General features: G+C 35.0%; 1 protein-coding gene across 1 annotated transcript in view; it reads left to right on the top strand.

Moving 5' to 3' along the window:
- The first annotated feature begins 10,194 nt into the window (after positions 1–10,194).
- The window catches only part of LOC131055747 (disease resistance protein RUN1), a 53,541-nt gene continuing 37,734 nt past the window's right edge, over positions 10,195–26,001 (top strand). The window contains exons 1-4 of the mRNA XM_057990139.2: positions 10,195–10,408; positions 10,500–10,601; positions 10,690–10,997; positions 11,157–11,314. Of these exons, the coding sequence (XP_057846122.2) occupies positions 10,289–10,408; positions 10,500–10,601; positions 10,690–10,997; positions 11,157–11,314 (688 nt within the window). The 5' untranslated portion in view covers positions 10,195–10,288. The remainder of the gene's footprint in view (positions 10,409–10,499; positions 10,602–10,689; positions 10,998–11,156; positions 11,315–26,001) is intronic.

Below are 26,001 nucleotides of genomic sequence, written 5' to 3'. Positions count from 1 at the left end.
GATTTGTATATGTAGAACATGTAGATGAATTATTAGTATGGAGATGTTTTCATCTCAATCTTGCAAGGTATTTCACATAAATATGTTTTGCAACTAAATAAGGAAGCATTAATGAAGAGAGATAAGTATAAATATACTACTTGATTTTAGAATATCTTCTTTCAAATTAAATTCAAACTTATATGGAATTTAATCCAAATCCATATCTCAAAATATCTTTCAAATGCCCTCTAACAATAGGTGACTTAGTACCTTTTATTTGTTATCATTGAGCACCCAGTTATCTAATAATTATTCAAATATAATTGTTTAATTTTGAGACTTTATCCCAGATTAGTATGTCAACAAACATTTTTTAATAATTCATAGACCATTGCACCTCCATTAAAAATTAGTACAAAATTGTCAATTTGTAAACCAAAAGAAATAAACCACTAAAAACATGAAGCAAAATTCACAAGAAAAATTGATAGCTTGAACATAAATCAACTTTTATTTCTAAATTCTATACAGAAAACATGTTATTTTATATATAAGATATTGTAAATTAAATTGATGTATCTTCTAGATACATATCAAATTATACTCTCTACTCTCTGACGTATTAACTTATATATAATTTTCTATTGAAATAATCTTTCCTGGTGCATGTGCTAGTTCTATACAGCTGTTAACAACTTGGTGAAAGTAGGTCAGAAAAAAGATTAGAATTGCTAGTGAAGTTGCTCACAAGAAAAAATATTAGAATTGCTAGTGCCTATTCCCATTAGTCAAAAGAGATTAGAATTGCTAGTTCTTGTCGCCTCAACAATTGAAAGAATTCAACCTAATTTGTCATGGTGGAATCAAGTTTGAAGTAGGACAAGTTCAAGTCACATATTACATCAATATCAGTTTTATATATATATAAGTGTGTATTATGTGCATGGGTGTCAGTTTTTAATATGTATTTTGACTAAAGCGGCCACCTCTATATCAGGTTTTAATATGTATGCCGCGTCGATATTAGTTCTTTATGTGTAACCAGGGTGTAGTCAAAAACTATAATGATAGCATCCCCCCTGCATTATTAGGTATCCATTCCAGTCCATAACTTTTGACATGCGAGTTTAGTAACGAACTTCTTGTGAGGAAAGAATACTTGGCACTGTATCTCGTCAATAAACTTGGCACTGTATCTCGTCAATAAACATGGGTTTCAAAAGTGAACACCAAATAAACCAGACTTTTTAGATCCCAACTCAAATAATACCCAAGAAAAATGACCAGATTTAAAAGAAAATGAGCAATTAAAAAATAAATGCTCAGTGACTTAGTTATACTACACAAACTATATTTGCAAAACAAGACTTTCAAAAGTACTTCATAAATATATATAGGTTTAATATTTAACATAACTAAATATCTGGTTTGTTGCCCCAACTTAGTAGGCTAAACCTTTGTGTTTGTGGTGGGTGGCTGGTTTAGTTTGATTTTCATCTCTTTGTGTAGTGGTTATGTTTGTTGAACAACCAGAATACCCAGAGGGGGTGAATCAGTGTTTTCTTTTGAAACTTTAAAAACAACCCAATCATCATTTTGTGGATTCACATTAATTAGTATGTAACAAAAAGAAATGAACAACAAAAGTAGAGAGACCATCTACAACAACATACACCAGAGAACACCATAATTTTTTACGTGGAAACTCATTAGGGAAAAGCCACGAAGAGGGTTAACTCTTAATATAATATAACTAATAAAATATTACAAAATGATCACTCCAAGGGTCACTGCAAGAGGGCTCATAGTCAGAGGGCTCACTATCCAAAAGATGAGGGCTCATTGCCAAAGGGCTTAATGCCCAAAAGAGAACAAGTGGAAAAAGTGAACTGCTATAGTTGCATCTTACATATGCATGGAGTATTGTTCGAATTAGGCTCAGTAGACAAACTTCACACACTTAATTATCTCTTTAGTCATTTGCATTTGCTTCAATTACATATCACATCCAATTACAATGCCACACATCTATGTTTGTATCTCTCTATCTATGTATATATCTCTTATCATCAAAATATCACATCACATATATACTGATCCATATCTCAAGACTTCCACACATGACTTACAAAGAAAATACTTTTACATGCTACCACAATATACTTCATACATTTCACTTACATAGGTTAGCCAAGATATAACAAAAGTTAATGTCAATTGGAATACACACATTATCCACAATGCTTAATCATGTCCCAAAATCATAGGACCAAAAACAATCAACCAGTGAAATACTGATGTCTAGACAAACTATTTTGTTTTGGAGGAATAGAGAAACTGACAAGCCAAACTGTTCAACCATGTATCTTACATTTCAAAGATCCATAACAGGTACAAACTACAATATAAGTACATTTGATATTCATAAGTATACTATCCAAAACACAAAACCATATCTATAACTATAGAGCAACACAGAGAAAAACATGACAAACAGAGTCATAGTATTATCAAATCAACAAAAGTATAAGTCAACATAGGTATGCTGACATCAATGACAAAACAGTAAAGCCTATACAACATTCTCCTTTACCAAAAGATATCAATGAAAAAACCTTGACAATCTCCCCCTCTGTCATTGATGGCAACATTAAAAAAAAAATTGCTCAAGTAAAAGTACTTTTAAAAAATTTGGCTCTTCAAAATTATTTTTCAAAAACATTACTTTTATACTATTTCCCCCCTATGCCATATCATCCTTTACCATCATTACTTACTCTCCCTATTATCACCATCTCTCCCCCTTTCTGCTTACTCTCCTATATTCTCCAAACTTGTCATTCTTTCCCAACTTCTCATTCTCCTCCCCTTTACCATCAAGGATAAAGGGTATCAAAAAGAGATACCTTCACATAGCTTCCCCTTAACAATAGTAATGCAATTCAGAGAAAAAAAATGAAAAACATCTCAATTACCTTTTTGTAGGAAAATCTCCTTATACTTTTCTTTGAGTTATGAGATAAAAATTTCCAAGAATTGATAGTAGATGACAACATTGTGTACTAACTATTGCACTGCACAAGCAGGTCAATAGCACTAATCAAATCATCTATCATAAGAAAAATCAAGTCAACTTTCTCTACATCTTATAGAAGATGGGTGAAATGATCCATTAGAGTTTCGATAATTTCTTCGAAAGTTTAGAACATCTTGACAAGATCATCTCTCTATTTCTTTAGTAAGGATAGTTCCAATTGTAATGAATTAATTTTACTCCTTACTGCACCATCTTTATCCTTGAAAATATTAAAATATTTCGTATATTTGTTCAACTCAAACTCAATAGAGTCAATCTTTTCTTTATGGTTTGTTGTGGTAGAAGGCCACCTAAGACAATATTTGTAGACACTAGCAACAACACCTACAAATTCTCTCATGTCCTTTATACATTTAGCTAATTTCATCTATGCAACAATACATTTTCTGCTCATATCTCTCTGTACTTCATCTTAAAAAACTCAGTTGTCCCTTTTCAGTAGCTTTTAGGGCTAACTGTTCACTCAATTGTTCAAACAAAACATCAAAGAGAAAATTTTCAATAGAACTAAGAACAATATTGTTTCAAAGAAAGTAAGAAGTCAAGGCTTCTTCAATATTTTCTTTGTCATAAGATGGTTGTGATAACCGTACATCTCCTATTCTCTTTATGCCATTAGGTTCCTTAATCATTTTTAACACTTTATCCACTTCAAAGGGATATTCAATAGAAGAACTAGAAGGTTCATTCTGCAACAAATAGATCCTTCTACTTGACATTGACTTCAATAGTCTCAACATCATCAATGCTAATAATTTCAATCTCTTTCTGTCTGTCTAACTTCTTCTTTATCTGACTTCTTCTTTGAAATTGTAGATGTGATCTCAATAGTTTTGTTTCTTCTCTTCTTACCAGAGGAGGATCCTTCCAAAGTGATCTATCTAGTAAAATCTATTCCAATGAGCTCTTTATAAGTACCGAACTTATCTTTAGTGAGATCTACCTGAGGTTTAAGAAGTTCGTTTACATATATCATACACTCTTCAGTGCTAATTTCATATCCAAATTATGTTAGATGAAACTTTCGAAGCAACCATACTTCCATGAAACAATGATCTGTATCAACTAAGAAAGTAATGCTATCTTTGTACATCTTGTTATCTAAATCTTTGCAAAATAGTCTCAACATACTTACTTTGACTTAATGAAAGATTTTTGTGAGCCTTATCTTTATTGATTTCCATTCCAAGGATATATCTAGTAGCTACCAAATCCTTCATATCAAATGTGCCAGAAAGTTGAGTTTTGAGCTCTCTAATCATCCCCTCGCTATTATGAATAAACAACATGTCATCAGCATACAAGACACTAATTAATAACTGATCATCAATAACCTTAATATAAAAATAGTGATCCTCTTCATTTTTGTGATGGATGAAAATGGGATCAGGTAAAGTAGGACCTTATCCAACTCTCTTTCATACATTGGAATAGCCTAAGAAAGTGATTCATTTTGACCACCTATTGTGAAAGAGAGTCAAGGAATACTTTTAGGGTTTATATTCCTTTGCTGATATAAACGAGGAATGAGTCAAATGTAGGAGAATGCAAAGCTATGCTAATATGATGAATGAAAGAAATTAGAACAACAATAATAATAGATTGATACATGAATGAAACTAAGACAAACTACAGATATAACTAGGGAATTTTGATGTGCACTTGTCATTGAAATCTGAGCCTAACTGAGTTGGACTGGGACATTGGGCGCTTTGGTCCATGTTCAAAAACTAAGACAAAAATTGAAGGTCTACAAATTGAAACACCAAAGATCCAAATTGTCAAAAATTGCCACCAAATGTAGAGGACCAAGGCGTTGGATGCTCTAGTCCCAAAGGTCTGGGTCCTTCTTCTGAATCTGGATCTATGCCTATTGTTTCAGACTTCTTGAAAGATCACAACTCCATCAAAAACTTGCAAATGTACTTACAAGCTAGAAAATGGTGTATGAGTCGCTATATAGGGTTTTACCTTAGTCAAACCCCTTGTTTTGGTGGTTTCCACCTCCAAAAATAGTCAATAAAGTATTGAAAAGTATGTGTGCCCTATAACCTCATGTGTTTGTAAGATTTCTATGAGCTAGAATGTAAAACTAGAGTTCTACCGTATGTTTGGAGTAAAAACCATAAATGAATGTAATGCAAGTGCTTCAAATCACAAATGCAACATGGATTTAAAGAAACAATGTAAATCTAAAAATGAATGATATATATTTGAGAACTCACATAGAGATATGAAAATAACATGAAACCATACCAAACCCTAAGGGAGAGGTATAAGCTAATCAATAATCTGTGATCTCCTTATTATTCATCAACATCTCTTAGGCGTCCATGATTGATGAAAAAGGTTGATGAAGACTTGATTGGTGATGAATGTTTTGATTAAAGACTTGACATAAAACCCACACTTTTGCTTCATAAGAGGCTCCTTCAATTGCTAATGAATGGATCCTTCAAATGAGGAAAGAAAAGGTTATATATATGAAACCCCAACTTTAATTTTGATCATAGACTAACCTAGAATTGATGAAATTTTGCATGAAGTGGGATTTTAACACTATAATACACCAAATTGAGATCTCAAAATTTGAGGAGAAAATGTTAAGAGTAGAATGATTCACACCGGTCTGATCAACATTTTTCCAAAGTTTTAGGGATGCAAGATATCATGATTACAAAGTCAAATCCATCTCAGTGCATCAGTCCAAGGTGTTTAGAAATAATAAAATGAGCCTTGAAGGTTGAAATCAGACTTTATTAGGATATAATTTAATTAATTAATTAAGGAAGATAAAATAAAAAGGGGCACACATAGGGTTAAGGGCCCAATTTTATAATGTGTGATATGATGAGAGAAGATTTTAGATTTAATTAAGTTAATAATTAAATACTAAAAGGAATTTTCAAATGCAAATGCAACACACTAAGACGGGTGCTAACCTAAGTGTGAAATTGGACAACCCTAATCAAGGGTGTACAATTTATGATGGTACGATTTCCAACATAAACCAACTTTAATGCGAAAGCCTCAAACTTTTGTTACCATGTCTTGGTTGAATGTTTCAAACCATACAATGACCGTTTTAAACTTGAAAACCAAGTTTTTCGTTTCTTTTCTCAACAAAACTATAAGGCTGTTGTATATAAATCTCTTCTTCAAGATCACCATACAAGAAAGTAGTTTTAACATCCATTTTCTCTATCTAAAAATCACAAGAAGAAGCAATAGATAATAGGAATCTAATTAAATTTATCTTAGCAACAAGAGAGAATATTTCATTGAAATTAACTCCCTCTCTCCGGGAGCAACCCTTGACCACAAGTTTCACCTTATACCTCTCTAACCAATAATCTTGCTCTAAATTTATTCTTAAATACCCACTTGCATCCAATGGGCTTCCTTCCTTGTAGAAAACTAATAAGATCTAAGGTGATAAGTAGGATGAGTGACCTCCCGTGGTTAAGCGCACTTGAGCTGGAGTAGTACTGGGATGGGTGACCTCCCAGAAAGTCCTAGTGCTTCACCCCTGTGAGCATCACCTAGATGCAATGAGTGCTAAGTGGACCATTCATTATCATGAGAGATGGGTTCTTGTGAACCACTACTCATGAAACATGGGTCAATGAGTTTGACTCAAAAACTACATAGTTGAACCCTGATATCAATATCATAAGATCTAAGGTGTCACAACTATCCAATTTTGTTATCTCCTCCTATATGGCCTCAATCCAAGACTCACTTTTCCTGAAAGAGAGTGCTTCCCTATAAGATCTAGGTTCATTATCAATACTTAATAAAGAAAACTTACAATGGAAATTTGGTGGTTGATACCCTTCAACTGGATTCTTTTGTCTTGTGGACCTTACCAAAGGTGAGTAAGAGGTACTTCCTCATATTCTTCTTTATTATTTTCAACTTCTTTTGTCACAACTAAATCTTTAGAACTTTCACCTAAACTCTCTTCTTCTTTTCCATCTCTTTGTTCTTCCATATGTTCCTCTTCTTGTTTATTTTCAAAATGCACTATTTTTTACTTTTCCCTTGGTTGTTTGTTACCCGAGTCAGCTCTAAATTCCTTGAAAGTGACCTCTCTAGAAAAGATTATTTTATGAGTTGGAGGATTCCAAAGCTTATAACCTTTTATATTCTCACCATATCCTACAAAGATGCATTTATGAGCTTTTGGATCTAATTTAGATCACTTCTCTTGTGACACATGAACAAATCCTAATAACTAAAGACCCTAAATGTGAAACTAAAGGCTTTTTAACCAACCACATCTCATAAGGTGTTTAATCAATAATAGCTTTACAAGGAGATTTATTAATCAAATAACATTCAATACCAATTGCTTCTGCCCAAAAACATTTATCAAACTTACACTGCTTAACATGCTCCTTGCTCTTTCTATTAATGTATAGTTCATTCTTTTTACTACCCCATTTTGTTGGGGAGTGTAAGATTTAGTTTTTTTTGCTAACAATTCTTGCATGTTTACAAAACTCATCAAATTCCCTAGAGCAATATTCACCCCCATTGTTAGATCTCAATACTTTTATCTTATAATTTGATTTCTTTTCAATCAATGCCTTAAATTCATTTTACTTAGTGAAAAATTCATATTCTAAATGCATAAAATAAATCCAAGCATATCTTGAGACATTGTCAATGAATGAAACATAATACCAAGATCTATTCAAAGAGTCAATATCCACTATACCACATACATCCCAATGAATAATCTCTAAAATTCTCTTAGATTTTCTAGCTCCTTTAAGAAATGAAGATCTCTATTTTGTTTACCAAACACACATTTCTCACAAAAATCACTCTTAAAAATAGAACAATAAAAAATCCACTCAACTAGTTTCTTATCTAGAATCGTCTTAAGACCTTTTCCAGCAATGTGACCCAATCTATGGTGCCAAAACATACATGCATATTCAGTCTTGTCACAAAAGTTGAATTACAAAAAGTAGAAGCATTTATCTTAAAGAAATTCCTTGTCTAAGATCCTTTAGCCACTACCAAACTTCCCCTTACTAACCTACAAGTAGACTTATCAAATGTCACATGCATTCTAGAATCATTTAACTTGGAAACTAAAAGTAAACTTCTTCCACGAGATCCACAATTTGTAAAATATTATCAATGGAAACAATCCTTCCATCACTAAATCACAACTTTAACTTTCCTTTGCCAACAATATTCACTAGCATGTTATCAATAAGAAAAAATTCTCCTCCATCATATCCTTTATACTAAAAAAACCACTCCTTGTGAGGAGTCATATGGTAGGAAGCACCTGAATAAACAAGCTGAGCATCATTACTAGTAGAGTCATCTGAAATAAATAAAGCATCAGAATCACCATCATTTGAGGAATTATTTGTGGAAGCATCGACAATATTTTTCTTGTTTCTACAGTCTTTCTTCACATGCCATATTTTGCCAAATTTCCAACACTTCACTCTGCTCTCTCTTGGGGTCTTAGGATATCCTTTTGACTTATCCTTCTTTTTATCCCCTTTAGGCACTTTTTCCTTTGGCCTTCCTTGAACATGCAAGGCATGTTGGTAGCCAACATTCATGGTCTTTCTCCTCATGTCATCTAAAAGAAGTATGCAAATCACACCATCCATCTTAGGCTCTGTACCACCACTACTTATGGCAACAATTAGATTTTCCCAAGAATCAGGAAAAGAACAAAGTAGAAGAATATGTTTATCTTAATATTCAATACTAACATCTATTGATGCAAGCTAACTAAAATCAAATTAAAAGCATTCAAATGTTCAGCAGTAGAATCACCATCCCTCATTTTCAAAGAATACAAATGTCTTTTCAGATAAAGCTTGTTAGACAAACTCCTAGTTTGATAGATACCACTTGTTTTCTTCCATAGCTTGTATGCAATGTTTTCTCTACAAACATTCAGGAGGATAGAGTCAAAAACACACAAATGAATGGTTTCTCATGTCTTCTTCTCTAACTTTTTCCACTCATCATCTGTCAAGGAAGAATCCCCTAGTTTCTTTTCTTCTAAAACTAGCAGCTACCAATCTCTCTCTTCTAGGAGATCCTCAAATTTCAACTTCCACATCTTGTAATTAGTGTCATTGAGCTTCTCAATATCTTGATGAGATGTGGAGGCCATTGCATACAACCTTTCTCAAATCTGCAAAAAAACTCACAAAATAAAAGCTCCCACTGCAACAAAAAACCTTCAACACTTGTAGAGAAAGGTGTCCCTTGCGCAACATAACTATTGACTTTGATACCAAATGTCATAAAACAAGGTGAAGAAAGCTTGTGATATGAATTTTAAATGAATATTATTGAAAATATGAAACTAGAATTGACCCTTATCAATGTGATTGTAGAATTAAAACAAGACCACTAAAAGCATGAAGCAAAATTCACAAGCAAAATTGATAACTTGAACATAAATCAACTTTTATCTCAAAATTCTATATAAAAGCCATGTTATTGAATATATAAGCCATTGTAAATTTAATTAATGTATCTTCTATATACATATCAAATTATACTCTGTAACATATTAACTTATATATAATTTTCTATTGAAATAATCCTTGCTGATGCAAATGCTAGTTCTATACAGCTGTTTCCAGCGTGATGGAAGTGGCTCGGAAAAAACAGATTAGAATTGCTAATGCCTGTCAGGGTGGTGGAAGTAGCTCAGAAAAAAATATTAGAATTGCTAGTGCCTCTCCCCATCAGCAAGGAGCTCAGTCACATATCAGTTATATATATATATATATATATATATAGTTATAGTGCGCCTGGATGTCAGTTTTTAATATGTATTGTTGACTCTATATGCTATTGACCACGAGGCGGCCGCTTAGTTATATATAGTTATAGTGCGCCCGGATGTCAGTTTTTAATATGTATTGTTGACTCTATATGCTATGCTATTGTTGACTCTATATGATATTGACCACGAGGCGGCCGCATTGAAGATATGACTGATACAAAGGAGATGAGGTAGCGGATAGATGCTGAGTCAGACATTATACATATAAAAACTACAAAGATAACATCCCCTCTAAATCTATTAGAGAATTTTTTATATATAGAGATAAGAGTCCTGCATTATTAGGTATCCATTCTAGTCCATAATTTTTGACATACGAGTTTAGTAAGGAAATTCTTGTGAGGAAAGAATACTCGTCATTCAGCATGGCATCGCTCACGCAAACGCTGAAGGATGTGAACAAACGCTTTAAAGGTGTAAGGACTGAACATATCAATAAGTTAATCGACATCAACAAAACCCTGTTGAAAAACAACGGTGAAACGGTATATCCAGGCTTTTCTAAAAGTATCTTTATATTTTTTTGTATATTGATCGTGAGCATTGATACAACTTTCATTGTATTGTTCTGAATAGAAATCCAACAAAAATATACCGTCCGAGTGCAAATTGATCTTGGAGAGCGGTGGCACACTTTTGCAGATTCTCAATCAACAGATGGACAAATCTGGTGAACGGGTAAAGTAATCGTTACGTTTTATTTCTTGTTCGAAGAATACTCAGATCCAACTTTCAAGAGTACTGATTTTCCTTTTTAGCTTTACAGGTAGATCTGTTCAATCCTGATCAAGTATTAGGGATTGTTTCATTCATACTTGTAGGAGTAGGAAATAATCATTGGGTACTAGCAGGGATATCCATGATTGGGCATTTGCTCACAAAAGTGGGCGACATGGCAGAAAATCGGAATGAATGTTTGGAGATCTTGCAATATATGGTTGACGTTGCCTACCGTATTAAAATCTTAAAACCCCTTGTCCGAAACGAAGAGAAGCAGCTAGAAAAAGGTTTTGCAATAATTGTTAAGGGATCAATGCTCTGTGCTAAGCAGCTACGTTCTAAAAACTTTTTCAGGTTAAAATAACAATTGTACATTTTTCATGCTGTCTACTCATATAATATTCTTCTTTTTGTCATGGTTAAACTTTCTATGTTTAAAAGGACAAATGACCTTTGTAGTTACAAGTCGTCAACAGCTATTTGGTCTTATTTAGGTTCTTTTATATGTCGCAGGTTTCTTATGAGTTCCCCGGACAAAAATAATTTGAGCAAACTCAAATCAGAAATAGATCGTCTCAAAGTAGACCTTCTGGGCATAGCTCAAATAGCAATGTTGCGGAATCAGCGCGTAAGAGTACATACGAAGCAGCCAGCTTATCCAGATGACCCAGGTATATATAAATAAAGCGTTATTGCAATGCCTAATTGTTTTTTAACATTTGCATTTATATACAACTGCAATGATTGTGGGCGGATGATTTTATTGGAGACAGTGTTTTTTCTTAGTAATTTGGTGTTATCTTCCTTATTTTCTATGATAATTGCTTGGGTTTACATAACAATGTCAATTTCCAATAAATTTACTTTTTTCTGTTTTAGTATTTATTATTATTATTAATAGAATATGAAAAACATACAAAATAATATATTAAATTAAAATGAAGATAGAATAAGTATTTTTATCAAGTTTTAGTTAAACAGATTTCTTCAACAAATTATGTAGACTAAACAATTTCATAGCATATTTATTTTAGAATATTTGAATTATTAAACACTATTATTTATGAAAAAGATTTAGGCACTAACCTTATCATTTTTTACTAAACAATCTAGAGCTAAAGTAGATTTTTCAAATATTATAGATCATACACCATTGGAAGTAGAAAAAGGTAGTTACAAATGAGGTGCTAAAACTCCAAAACCATCAATTAGACAAGGCCTAGGCCCATCTAAACATAATTTGTAGTTGAAACCAAAAAGAAGGCCTACTAGGAAGAGAAGACAATCCAAGTATCACAACAATCTAGGACTAGCAAAACAAAATACAGGCACTTATTTTCCAACAACACTTTTTGTTACTATTTTTTTATAGTACTCACACTCAAAGGTTGCAACAACCAAATCAACTAGCTCTAAATCTTTCATAAGCAACTAAAATACTTTTGAATTATTTGAGTTCTTTATAACCTTGAACTCATGCTTTCTACTCTTGTTCTTATCTATGTTTATCTCCAAAATTTGTATCTCATCCTTGTTGATATTTTTCCTACCTTGAGGCCAAAAGAGTGCAGTGATCACCTCTTTTTTGTAAACTAGAGTTAGCCTTTATTTTAAGAGAATAAAAATCATTCTCCTAGGATTCTCCAAGATCATCGAAATCTATAACATGATATTAAAATACATGAACTTCAAGAAAGAATCAATAAGTTGTCTACTTTTTCTGTGGAAGGGCTCATTATTTCTTGCTTTTGAGATGTACCATAGGGTTTCAAAAGTGAACACCAACTAAAGCTAGACTTTTTAGATCCCAACTCAAATAATAACCCAAGAAAAATGACCACAATTTAAAAGAAAATGAGCAATCAAAAAATAAATGCTCAATGACTTAGTTATACTACACAAACTATATTTGCAAAGATAGGCTTTCAAAAGTACTTCATAAATATATATAGGTTTAATATTTAACATAACTAAATATATGGTTTGTTTCCCCCACTTAGTAGGCTAAACCGTTGCGTTTGCAGTGGGTGGCTGGTTTAGTTTGTTTTTTCTCTCTTTGTGTAGTGGTTATGTTTGTTGAACAACTAGAATATAGAGAGGGGAGGTGAATCAGTGTTCCCTTTTGATACTTTAAAAACAATCTAATTATCACTTTGCAGTCACATTAATTAGCATGTAATAGAAAGAAATGAACAACAAAAGTAGAGATACCATCCACAACAACATACATAAGAGAACATCAGATTTTTTGTGTGGAAATCCGTTAGGGAAAAACCACAAAGAGAGTTATCTCTCAATATAATATAACTAGTTATAAAATATTACAAAATTTTCACTACAAGGCTCACTGCTAGAGTGCTCACTGTCAAAGGGCTCACTGTCGAAGGGCTTACTGCCGAAAAGAGAACAAGTGGAAAAAATGAACTGCTATAGTTGTATCTTACATATGCATGGAATATAGTTCCAATTAGGCTCAGTAGACAAACTTAACACACTTTATTAGCTCTTCAGTCATTGGCATCTGCTTCAATCACATATCACATCTAATTACAATGTCGCACATCTATGTCTATATCTCTCTATCCATCTATATATCTCTTATCATCAAAAGAGTACATCACTCTCTCTCTCTCTCTCTCTCTCACACACACACACACACACACACACACACACACACACACATTGATCCATATCTTAAGGTGGCCAAACATGCCTTATACAAAAAATACTTTTACATGCTACCACAATATACTTCATACATTTCAATCACATAGGTCAGCTAAGATATAACACAATTTAATGCCAACTAGAATAAACGTGTTATCCAAAATTCTTAATCATGTCCCAAAACCATAGGACCAAAAATAGTCAAGTGATGAAATGTGGATGTCCAAACAAACTATTATATTCCAAAGGAATAGAGTAATTGGCAAGATAGATTGTTGAGCCATGTATCTTACCTTTCGAAGATCCATAACAGGTACAAATTGGAATATAGGTGTGTTTGATATTTATACTTGTATCTTATCCAAACAACAAAACGATATCTATAACTACATATCAACACAGAACAAAACATGAAAAACAAAGTCCTAGGATTACCAAAGCAACAACGGTATAAGTCAACAAAAGTATGTTGACATCAATGACAACTAGTATAGCCTATACAACATTCTCCTTTACCGAAGTACATCAATGAAAAAACTCCAACAATCTCCTCCACTGTCATTGATGGAAACATGCAAAAATAAAAAGTACTCACTTCAAAGTACTTTTAAAAATTTGGCTCTTCAAAATTATATTTCGAAAACAAATTACTTTTCTATTATTATCCCCCTCTGCCATATAGTCCTTTACCATAATTACTTTCTCTCTCCTTTGTCACCATCTATCCCCCTTTCTGCTTACTCTCGAATATTCTCCAAACTTCTCATTCTTTCCCAACTTCTCATTCTCTTCCCCTTTACCATCAAGGACAAATGGCATAAAAAAAAGATACGTTCACATAGCTTCGCCTTAACAACAATAATGAAATTCAGAGAAAAAAAAGGAAAAAGGTCTCAATTTTACCTTTTTGTAAGAAAATATCCTTATACTTTTCTTTGAGTTTTGAGAGATAAAGTTCCAAGAACTGATAATAGATGACAACATTGTGCACTGACTATTACACTGCACAAGCAGGTCAATAGAACTAATCAAATCATCAGACATAATCAAACTCAACTCAGCTTTCTCTGCATCTTCCACAAGATGGGTGAAATGATCCATTTTAGTTTCGATAATTTATTTGAAAGTTCAAAACTTATTGACAAAATCATCTCTCTATTTATGTACTAAGGGAAGTTATAACTACAATGAATTAATTTTACTCCTTATTGCACCATCCTTATCCTTGAAAATATTAAAATATTTTGCATATTTGTTCAAATCTAACTCAATAGAGTCAATCTTTTCTTTGTGGTTTGTTGTGGTAGCAGGCCAGCTAACACAATATTTGTAGATACTAGCAACAACAGCCACACATCTTCTTATGTACTTTATACATTCAACTAATCTCTTCTATGCAACAATACATTTTCTACTCATATCTCTATGTACTTCATCTTTAAGATCTATTTGTCCCCTTTTAGTAGCTTTTACGGTTAATTTTTCACTCAAAATTGTTCAAACAATACATTTGGGAGAAAATTTTGAATAGAACTAAGAACAATATTGTTTCAGAGCAAGTAAGCATTAAAGCTTCTTCAATATTTTATTTGTCATAAGATGGTTGTGATAACCATACATCTATTCTCTTTATGCCATTAGGTTCCTCAAGCATTTTCAACACTTTATTAACTTCAAAGGGATCTTCATTAGAAGAACCACAAGGTTCCTTTTGCAACAACTATCCCCTTCTACTTCACATCGAATTCAACAGTCTCAACATCATCAATGCTAATAATTTGCATCTCTTCCTTTTTGTCTGACTTCTTCTTCTTTGAAATTGGAGATGGGATATCAATAGATTTCTTGCTTCTCTTCTTACCAGAGGAAGATCTTTCCAAAGTGATCTATCCAATAATATCTATTCCAATGAGTTCTTTATAAGTACAAAACTTATCTTTAGTGAGATCTAGCTGAAGTTTAAGAAGTTCATTTGCATACATCATACACTCTTCAATGTTAATTTAATATCCAAATTATGTTAGCTGAAACTTCTGGGGAAACCCAACTTCCATGAAACAATGATGTATATCAACCAAGAAAGTAATACTATCCATTTACATCTTGTTATCCAATCTAATTTTTTGTTTAAATTGTAGCTAAAGTTCAATTTTAGTTTTCAGGTCTTTAGGTGAAGCAATTTTTTTGTTTCATTAGGATTTATTTTATTTGTAATGTCAAAACCTTAAGGTATGTTTGAGATGTCAAAAGGATTTCATTGTGCTTTATTCTTTACAAAGATTTTTGTAGTGGCAAACAATGAAAAAATCATGTGACCCTTCTTTTAGGAGATATTAATTTAAAGTTTTCTTTTGTTTAAAAATTTTGCTCCAAGCATTAACTCGTGGTCAAAGTGAAGGTAAAATTCCTTTCAAGCTTCATAGAGCTCTAGTTTCATATTGCACACATCTATGGACACCAAGAACGATGTGTTTCATTCAAAAAGAAGCAGCAAATCAAGGAAAAGAGCTCATGGATAGAGCATCAGGTTTCATGGATTCATCAATGCAACAATAGAAAGACTTGTCATAGTAGCACATGTGAGAGTCTATAGGAAGATGTTAGAGAGTTTTGAGGAAAGAGGTATATTTTTGAACCCGAATAACCATACCCTACAAAGAAAATGAATAATTTCCTTGATTATTTGATCAAATTGTCTTAATAAGGTATTCTATTTGACTATGAAGTATAGGTTTTAATTTTATGTAAGGTCATGCTTGAGATGATGTGAGGTAACATGGCATTTTGTATTTTCTATTGAATATGAGCATCCGTTGTGTTTAATAATAGTATTACCCATAATACAAAATCACTACTATTGTATATAAGAGTTGAATGACATGAAAATATAGCCCAAGTTGTCAAATAAAATGAGTCATGAAGGGATATAGAGATAGGATAGTCTCTTTATCAAATAACACTATCCAAAGAAGAGTGTACAAGTTTATGAAAGAGAAGAGCATGTGTAAGATGGAAATAATCACTAGTATAGAGAAGGATCAACTTATAGATCAGCCCTAAGTTGAGAGACAAAATCAATCCCATCTATGCATGAAAAGTATTGAAAGAATGTAATGACATAAGACTATTATAAGAATCAGAAAGCATATTGAAAATTGTAGTTATAAAAACTATTCTCAGTCTTATCATCAATAAAGATAATGTTGAAAGTGAATAGAAGTCCTCATCATAGTGAGCGGGCTCATCATTGTCCTAGAAAAATTTAAAAAACCTTACCAAAGGCTAAATGGCTATGTAATAGGACAAAGCAGTAAGAATAATAGAGAAAGGTCTAAGAACATCATGACAGTGTTGTCAATGATGCCCATGACAACTATAATAGTTGCTCAACATTTTCTATAGTGTCATAAAAGTAGTTATATATGACTTATTATAGTCCTTTGTCCAAGATGAAGAAAATGAATAAGAGATAATGGTGAGCATGAACATATCAAGAAACAAAGAGCCATGTATTAGAAGAAAGCAAAAATCAGTCCTTAGGGTTTTGGTGCACAACAAAAAAGGAAAATTGAAAATATATCACTATTAGAACAACAACAAAGGCTCAAGTGAAATATTGTGAGAGTTTTGAGCAAAGGAGAATAGTGTATTGGTATCAAATGACAATCAAGTGATCCCAAAAAGAACCATTTTCCATTTAAGACAAGCATGTTGAGAAGATATGATATCGATCTACAAACAACACTTAAGGGAAAATAAGCAACAAAGTGTTGGCATTATGTGAACCGATATGAGGACATAATGACATTGTATGTTGTCACTGATGTCAATATGTTGCAGAGGTGTGAACCGGCATATGTGAGAACCAGTATAACACTATGAACTGGCATTTGTGCCAAAGTGAAGCGGTGTGCTTGTTCAAGATGAACCGGCATATGGTTATGGGAACCAACACATGGAAGCGTTGTATGACTATCAGTTGGTAGTCTCAACTTTAGGGTTTTCGGTTGAAGTGCTTCAAGCCTGTGTGGCTCAACTGATGACTTTGTGCGATGAGTTAGCATGATAACAAAGAACAAGATCGTGTTGCCACATAAGCCTTGTGTGCATGAAGGACCGTGCATGAAGAAGATCTTGCCTATCTACCTCAGGAATATGAGAAGACTGTAAAATGAAGATAACATGTGATGGGTTATCAGCCGCCATGAAAACGGTGGAAAACGAACAATGAAGATTAATGCAGTATGCTCAATGGTCAGGATTGAACCGTTTGAATTCCTTAACCTATTAGGTTTAGGGTTTAGGGTTTATGCTACCGACCTAACTGTTTCCTATAAGGTCGATGTTGTGACTCTTTCTAGGGTTGTTGGCAAAAGTTGTGTTTGAGTATCCAAGAGAAGGGATACGTGATTCTTCCTAGACCAAAAGGAGAGAAGTGATACATGCAAATTGTAAGTGCAGAAGGAAAGGAGGAGCTTAAGTGGATTTGCATTGGCATTGAGTGTTGTTACTAGATCATTGTAATACCTATTGATCTCTAACCACCTCAATAGTTGCAAAATCCCTTAACAAGGTAGCCTTAACCAGCTTGCTGTAAATCCTTTAATAGGGTAACTCTAAGCTACTGAGTTCGGAGTCCTTTAGCTATTGAGTTCTTGAAATCCTCTAACAAGGTAACTTTTGACAGGATTTAACCCTTAATCAGGTATTGTAGCCATCCCTTAACCGAGTGATCTCTAACAGGATCGGTTCCTAGCAGAACCTATTGTAATGTCTCTAACGGACAAGGCTCCTAATAGAGCAGACTTCCAAAGAGTTCAAAGACAGCTTGTGGGTATTCATCCCCATCGTGGTTTTTCCCAGTTGGGTTTCCACGTGAAAAATATGTGTGTCATGTGTGATGCTTTGCTATTGTTTGTCAAGCATATGATGGTTTTGTGTTTTATGCCTGTCAATAAAACATGTTGAACTAGCTGTTATTATGATCTGTTGATAGATTACCTGTTTATGCATAAGGGTGATGTGGTAGTGTAGTCTCAAGTTAAGTGAGTAACCGGTTAATGATTGTCTCAGACATTCTTAGCTTTACCGGTTGCACTCTATTTCAAACCGATGTCACTGTCTGCCAGTCATTTGAAGTGTCTGCTGTCAAATCGGTTGAAGATAGTGTCTTTTGTCTGTACTAATTCACCCCCCCCTCTCAGTACCAGTTTGGTACTATTTTGTTATCATTGAGTTATCAATTGGTATCAGAGCACCCTCCTAGTCCTCTGTGTTATAAGCTTAACCGCTTGAGGTAAAGATCCCAGTCAAATGATGAAAAGGGAAGGTCCAAAGTTTAATAGGGAAAATTTTAGTATATGGAAAGACAGGATGAGGATATTCATTAGAAGCATGGGTGCTCAACAGTGGAGCTATATTGAGAATGTCTATGTTGCCCCTATCGATACTCTCACCGATGACCAAAAGAGAGAGATACAAGAAAATGGGCAAGTCATGGAAGCCCTAATTAGTTGTTTATCTGACATTGAGTTTATTGATGTTCAGGACAAGGTAAATCCCAAAGAGGTATGGGATGCTCTTGAAAATATCTATGGTGGTGATGAACATGTAAAACAGGCTAAAGAAGAAAGCCTGAGAGATATGCAGATGGGTGAAGGTGAGACCATTCAACAGTATGGAATAAGAATCAAAACCATTGTTGGGGATATCAAGAGTGCAGGTGGTAAAATAGAAGATTCCACTGTGGTAAGCAAAGTCCTAAGATCCCTATTGTCGATCTATGCAATAAGGGTTGCTACTATTCAGGAGTTGAGATCAATAGACAAGACTAAGGTATCCTTAGACTCCATCATAACAAAGGTGATAGCCTATGAGCTAACATAGTTTTGATGGTAGTGTTCAAAACACTGAATCAGCTTTTAAAGCTTCTGCTATACCATCCAGAAAAGGAAAAGAAGCTAGCACCAGTGGTGAACCAAGACAGAGCAGAGAAATGGATGATGAGGAGATTCTGATGGCATTTGAAGCTCTCCTTGCGAGGAAGCTTCCTAAAGGAACCGGTAAATACAAAGGTATGGGATACTCTTGAAAATATCTATGGTGGTGATGAGCATGTAAAATAGGCTAAGGAAGAAAGCTTGAGAGGGAAGTTTGAAGATATGCAGATGGTTGAAGGTGAGACCATTCAACAGTATGGAATAAGAATCAAAATCATTGTTGGAGATATCAAGAGTGCATGTGGTAAAATAGAAGATTCCATTGTGGTAAGCAAAGTCCTGAGATCCCTATTGCTGGTCTATGCAATAAGGGTTGTTGCTATTCAGGAGCTGAGATCAATAGACAAGCCTAAAGTATTCTTGGACTCCATCATAGCAAAGTTGACAGCCTATGAGCTAAATAGTTTTGATGGAAGTGTTCAAAGACTGAATCGGCTTTTAAAGCTTCTGCTATACCATCTAGAAAAGGAAAAGAAGCTAGCACTAGTGGTGAACCAAGATTGAGCAGTGAAATGGATGATGAGGAGATTTTGATGACATTTGAAGCTCTCCTTGCCAGGAAACTTCCTAAAGGAACTGTCAAATACAAAGATAAGCTACCTTTGAAATGCTTTTCTTGTAACTGGATAGGACATATTGTTGTAAACTATCCTAATGGCGATAACAAGGACAAACCAGAAAGGTTCAAGAAATTCAAAGGAGGAAAAAGGAGAAATTGTTTTGTGGCAGTTGATGAAGGTGTCACAGATGAAGAATCAAAGGATGAAGAAAATGAAGATATCGTGTTTGTTGTTGTCAAAGAAGACGTGTTAGACAAGAAGGCTCTTGTCTCCTGGTTTGATAATTCCAATGAGTGGATCATTGACAGTGGCTGTTCTCACCATATGACTGGTGACTGGAGCAAGTTTCTATCCTTGGAGGAGTAGGATGGTGGTGTGGTTCACTTTGTCAATGATGCACCATGCATGGTGAAAGGCAGAGGGTCCATCTCTCTGAATGGAAAAAGTAGTGCTGACAATGTGTATTGGGTTGATGGTCTCAGACACAACCTTCTGAGTGTTGCCCAGCTGAATGACAGTGGCCTCACTCTAGAGTTCAAGAATAGAGTTTGCAGAATCAAAGGAAAAGATGGTGAATTGGTGGCCACCAGCATGTAGACCAAAGGTAACCTATTTCATCTGAATGCAAATATAAGTACATGTCTTATGGATAAATTTGATGATAGCTGGATATGGCATAGGAGGCTCTGCCATGTAAACTTTGATAACATTATAAAGGCCAGTAAGATCAAGGTAGTTAGAGGGTTGCCGGTGCTAAGCAAAACGGATAATACCTTGTGCAGAGAGTGTCAATCGGGGAAAATGTCTTCCTCAACCTTTAAAGTTAAATCTTTCACTGCTGACAACTTGCTTGATCTTGTGCATACTAATTTGTGTGGTCCTATGAAAACTAGGAGTGTGTAGGGTGATAGATACTTCATGATTCTCACTGATGACTGCTCAAGAATGATGTGGGTCACATTCTTGAAAGACAAGTCTAAAGCCTTTGTAAAGTTTAAAGCTTTCAGAGCATTAGTGGAGAAGGAAAGCGGCAAAAGGATCAAGTGCCTGAGAGCTGATCAAGGAGGGGAATTCACTTTCGGTGAATTCAACAAAGACTGTGAAGAATATGGCATCAAGAGGCAATTGTCTGCCCCCCGGACTCCACAACAGAATGGCCTAGCAGAGAGGAATAACCGGACTGTGGTTGAAGCAGCTAGAACCATGTTGATTCAAGGAAAGGTAGCTCACACTTTTTGGAGAAAAGCAGTGAGCACTGCAGTCTACACAATGAACTGGGTACTCATCAAGAAAGGTAAGGATAAAACTCCTTATGAGTATTGGACCGGTAAGACACCTTTGGTTAGCTACTTTAGAATGTTTGGTAGCAAATATTACATCAAGAGAAGTGCAGACCAGAGCAAATTTAATGTGAAATGTCATGAGGGAATATTCCTAGGATATTCCACCAAGAGTAAATCTCTCAAGTGTTTCAACAACAAGACTCGGAGAATTGTGGAAAGCATCAATGTAAGAGTTGATGAAACCTCTAAGAAATTTGAGGAAACCAGTAGTGAGCAAGCGGTAAGTGAACCGGTTGCAACCTTCTGGGAATCGGTTGTCAGTCAACTGAGTACTAGTAATGGTGTTCCTACGTCGACAGATTTAGATGCTGATACTGATGAAGATGAGAATGAATAAGAAAAGCAAGAGGAATCCATCAAGACCATTCCTCGATATGTCAAGCTAAATCATGATCCTAAGCAGATCATAGGAGATAAGGATGCAAGAATCCTTACAAGAAGAAAAGTTAGAGAAAACTCATGCATGATCTCTGAATTCGAGCCTAAAACATTCAAAGAGTCACATAAGGATGAAGATTGGATCAAGGCAATGGAAGAGGAACTTGACCAGATAGAGAAAAATGGTACATGGTCCTTGGTACCCAGACCATAGCACAAAAATGTCATTGGTACCAAATGGGTCTTCAGAAATAAGCTAAATGAGGATGGCACAGTTATTAGAAACAAAGCCAGATTGGTGTGCAAAGGATATGCCCAAGAAGAAGGAGAAGACTATGGTGAAACCTTTGCTCTTGTAGCCAGATTGGAAGGAGTTTGTATGCTTCTAGCATATGCAACTTTTAAAGGCTTCAAAGTATATCAAATGGATGTAAAATCTGCATTCCTAAATGGTGTACTTGAAGAGGAGGTGTATATAGAGCAACCAGATGGGTTTGCCCTATCTGAAGACAGTGACATGGTGTGTAGGCTACATAAAGCCTTATATGGTCTAAAGCAAGCACCTAGAGCATGGTATGAACGCCTGCATTCCCATCTTGTGAAGATTGGATTTGAGAGAACAAGTGAAGATAGAAACATCTACTTGAAGTCTGAAGGAGATCAGATCCTAATCTTTGAGCTATTTGTTGATGACAAGATGAGTCATGAGTTTGCAGATGAGATGAAGAAAGAGTTTGAGATGCCACTCATAGGGGAGATTAAGTTCTTCATTGGACTGTAGATCCAGTAGATGAGAGATGGAATCTTTATCACTCAGTCCAAGTATGTCAAAGAGGTGTTGAAGACCTTTGGCATGGAAGATAGCAAACTAGTTGGCACACCGATGGTGATCGGTTGTAAACTATCCAAAGAGGATGACTCAGCATTGGTTGATGAGAAGGAATACCGATCAATGATTGGTAAGTTGCATTATGTAGTGCATAGAAGACTGGATATTGCACATGCAATTGGCATTAATGCAAGGTTCCAAAAAAGTCCAAGGGAATCCCACTTGGTTGCAGTCAAGCGGATTCTTAGGTATCTGAAGGGAATTGATGACTATGGATTTTGGTATCCATATAGCAGGGATTTCAACTTGAAAGTGTTCACAGATGCTGATTGGGCTGGTAATGTAGATGATCGAAAGAGCACAACTGGTGGTGCATTCATTCTTGGTGGTAGACTAATCTCCTAGATGAGTAAAAAGTAGAGTTGTATCTCTCAGTCTACAGCGGAAGCAAAGTATGTTGCAGCTTTCATGAACTGCACTTAGACAATTTGGATGAAGCATGTATTGAATGGCTTCAAAGTTCCTGTATCTAAACTAGTAAGCATATTTAGTGACAATAATAGTGCAATAATATCTCTAAGAATCTGGTTTTACATTCTAGAACCAAGCACTTTGAGCTTAAGTATCATTTCTTGAGGGAAAAGGTTCAGAGTGAAGAGATTGCACTGGAGCATGTTTCTAGTAAGGAGTAGTTAGCAGGCGTATTCACCAAGCCTCTCCCAAAGACTACATTTACATACTTAAGAGGTGAATTAGGGGTACTACCCCTTCAGGAGGTGAACTAAATGCATATGTTCCACATCAGTCAGGTACTGTATAGTCAAAATTTTTTTTGGATTGATGTGTTGAAGGATGCTACAGGGGGAGTAGCATAATGGAATAGGGAAGCTTATGCCTCCACTTTGGCATTGTTGTCAAAGGGGGAGAAGATGTGAAGTGGAGAAGATATCTACAGCAATTGGGGGAGAAGATGTGAAGCAGAGAGATATCTTTGTATATTGCCATCAATGCCAAAGGGGGAGATTGTTGGCATTATGTGAACCAGTATGAGGACATAATGACATTGTATGTTGTCATTGATGTCAATATGTTGCAGAGGTGTGAATCGGCATATGTGAGAACTGGTATAACATTGTGAACCGACATTTGTGCCAAAGTGAAGCGGTGTGCTTGTTCAAGATGAACTGACATATGGTTATGGGAACTGGAACATGGAAGCACTGTATGACTACCGATTGGTAGTCTCAACTTTAGGGTTCCCGGTTGAAGTGCTTCAAGCCTGTGTGGCTCAACCAGTGACTTTGTGCAATGAGTTAGCATGATAACAAAGAACAAGATCGTGTTGCCATGTAAGCCTTGTGTGCATGAAGGACCATGCATGAACAATATCTTTCCTATCTACCTCGGGAATATGAGAAGACTGTAAAACGAAGATAACATGTGATGGGTTATCAGCCGCCATGAAAACGGTGGAAAATGGACGATGGAGATTAATGCAGTATGCTCAACGGTCAGGATTGAACCGTTTGAATTCCTTAACCTATTAGGTTTAGGGTTTAGGATTTATGCTACCGACCTAACTATTTCCTATAAGGTCGATGTTGTGACTCTTTCTAGGGTTGTTGGCAAAAGTTGTGTGTGAGTATCCAAGAGAAGGGATATGTGATTCTTGCCAGACCAAAAGGAGAGAAGTGATACCTGCAGAGTGTAAGTGAAGAAGGAAAGGAGGAGCTTAAGTGGATCTGCATTGGCATTGAGTGCTGTTACCAGATCATTGTAATACTTGTTGATCTCTAACCACCTCAACAGTTGGAAAATCCCTTAATAGGGTAGCCTTAACCGGCTTGCTGTAAATCCTTTAACAGGGTAACTCTAAGCTATTGAGTTTGAAGTCCTTTAGCTATTGAGTTCTTGAAATCCTCTAACAAGGTAACCTTTAACAGGGCTTAACCCTTAATCAGGTATTGTAGCCATCCCTTAACCGGGTGATCTCTAACAGGATCGGTTCCTAGCAGAACCTATTGTAATGTCTCTAACCGAACAAGGCTCCTAACAGAGCAGAATTCCAAAGAGTTCAAAGATAGCTTGTGGGTATTCATCCCCATCATGGTTTTTCCCAGTTGGGTTTCCATGTGAAAAATATGTTTGTCATGTGTGATGCTTTTATCTTGTGATGCTTTGCTATTGTTTGTCAAGCATATGATGGTTCTGTGTTTTATGCCTGTCAATAAAACATGTTGAACTAGCTGTTATTATGATCTATTGATAGATTACCTGTTTATGCATAAGGGTGATGTGGTAATGTAGTGTCAAGTTAAGTGAGTAACCGGTTAATGCTTGTCTCAGACATTCTTAGCTTTACCGGTTGCACTCTGTTTCAAACCGGTGTCACTGTCTGCCAGTCATTTGAAGTGTCTACTGTCAAACCAGTTGAAGATAGTGTCTTTTGTCTATACTGATTCACCCCCCCTCTCAGTACTGGTTTGGTACTATTTTCTTATCGTTGAGTTATCACAAAGAGGCTATTAAAAATGAGGATTTGATGGTCCAAGTATTTCAGTGCATATAGGAAAATGGATAGAGTATCTTCAAAGAGGTGAATGAATCCTTTTTTGCATAAGAAGTCAACTTTCCTCATGAATGAGTGTCTACGGGTGAAAAGGTTTTCGTTGAGCAATCACCATACAAGTTAAAAATAGAACAGGGCAGACACTTAAAGGACCATCAAAGATCAAGAGTTCATTAACCTATTTGCAAAGAATGCATAGTCTTCAAGCCTAAGACCTGCAATAGATGATCACTAGGGGACAACTAAAGGGAGCAAAAATGAACACTCAGAAAGGTATTATGGTCAAAATAATTATCTTAGAATAGTCACAAAGAGTGTGACAATCATAACTAGTATGCACAGAGATGTCATAAAACATGGATGAAATACACTGCCCTATTTTGGGAGGTAGCAAGGATAGTGGGAGTAGCTTTCAGGATAGATCAAAATGTAAAAAAATAACATTATTGTAGATATCCCTATCGACATTAGGAAATAGTGATGTCAAAACAATGTATAATGATTTAAAAACTATAATATTAGTGATCTTGCAAATAGAGGAAAGGTTCATTATCAATTCAAAAGGGATTAAAGAAAACATTGTGAAATGGAAAATATCTTGAAGGTAAAGAACAATATCAAGGGCAGATCAAACAAATACCTTGAAAACCTATGAAAGAACATTGTCACAAAGCAATGCCATGCTTCAGTATAAAGAAGAATACGATCTTATGATGAAAGAATAAGGATATGGTCAACTACTGAAAGCGGGGGTGGGGGGGGGGGGTGAATTAGTAGATCAAAAACTGTTATTAACTTCACAAATCTCAGAAACAATCTCTCAAAGTAAACTTTGAACTATAAATGCAATATCACTGTCAAGTAAAACCGGTTGTCTATTACAACAGATTAACAGTAAACAACTTGAAACCAATAAACATCTAAATACTTTGACTGAAAAAAGTAAAAATTCATTTCATATTGCTGCTAGTTATCATGACTAATCAAAGTGGATTAAGTAGTTAAGCAAATCA

Source organism: Cryptomeria japonica, chromosome 4, assembly GCF_030272615.1.
Source record: "Cryptomeria japonica chromosome 4, Sugi_1.0, whole genome shotgun sequence".
Classification (NCBI taxonomy): Eukaryota; Viridiplantae; Streptophyta; class Pinopsida; order Cupressales; family Cupressaceae; genus Cryptomeria; species Cryptomeria japonica.
Note: the sequence above shows the minus strand (reverse complement) of the source record. Positions and strands in the feature narration are given on the sequence as shown.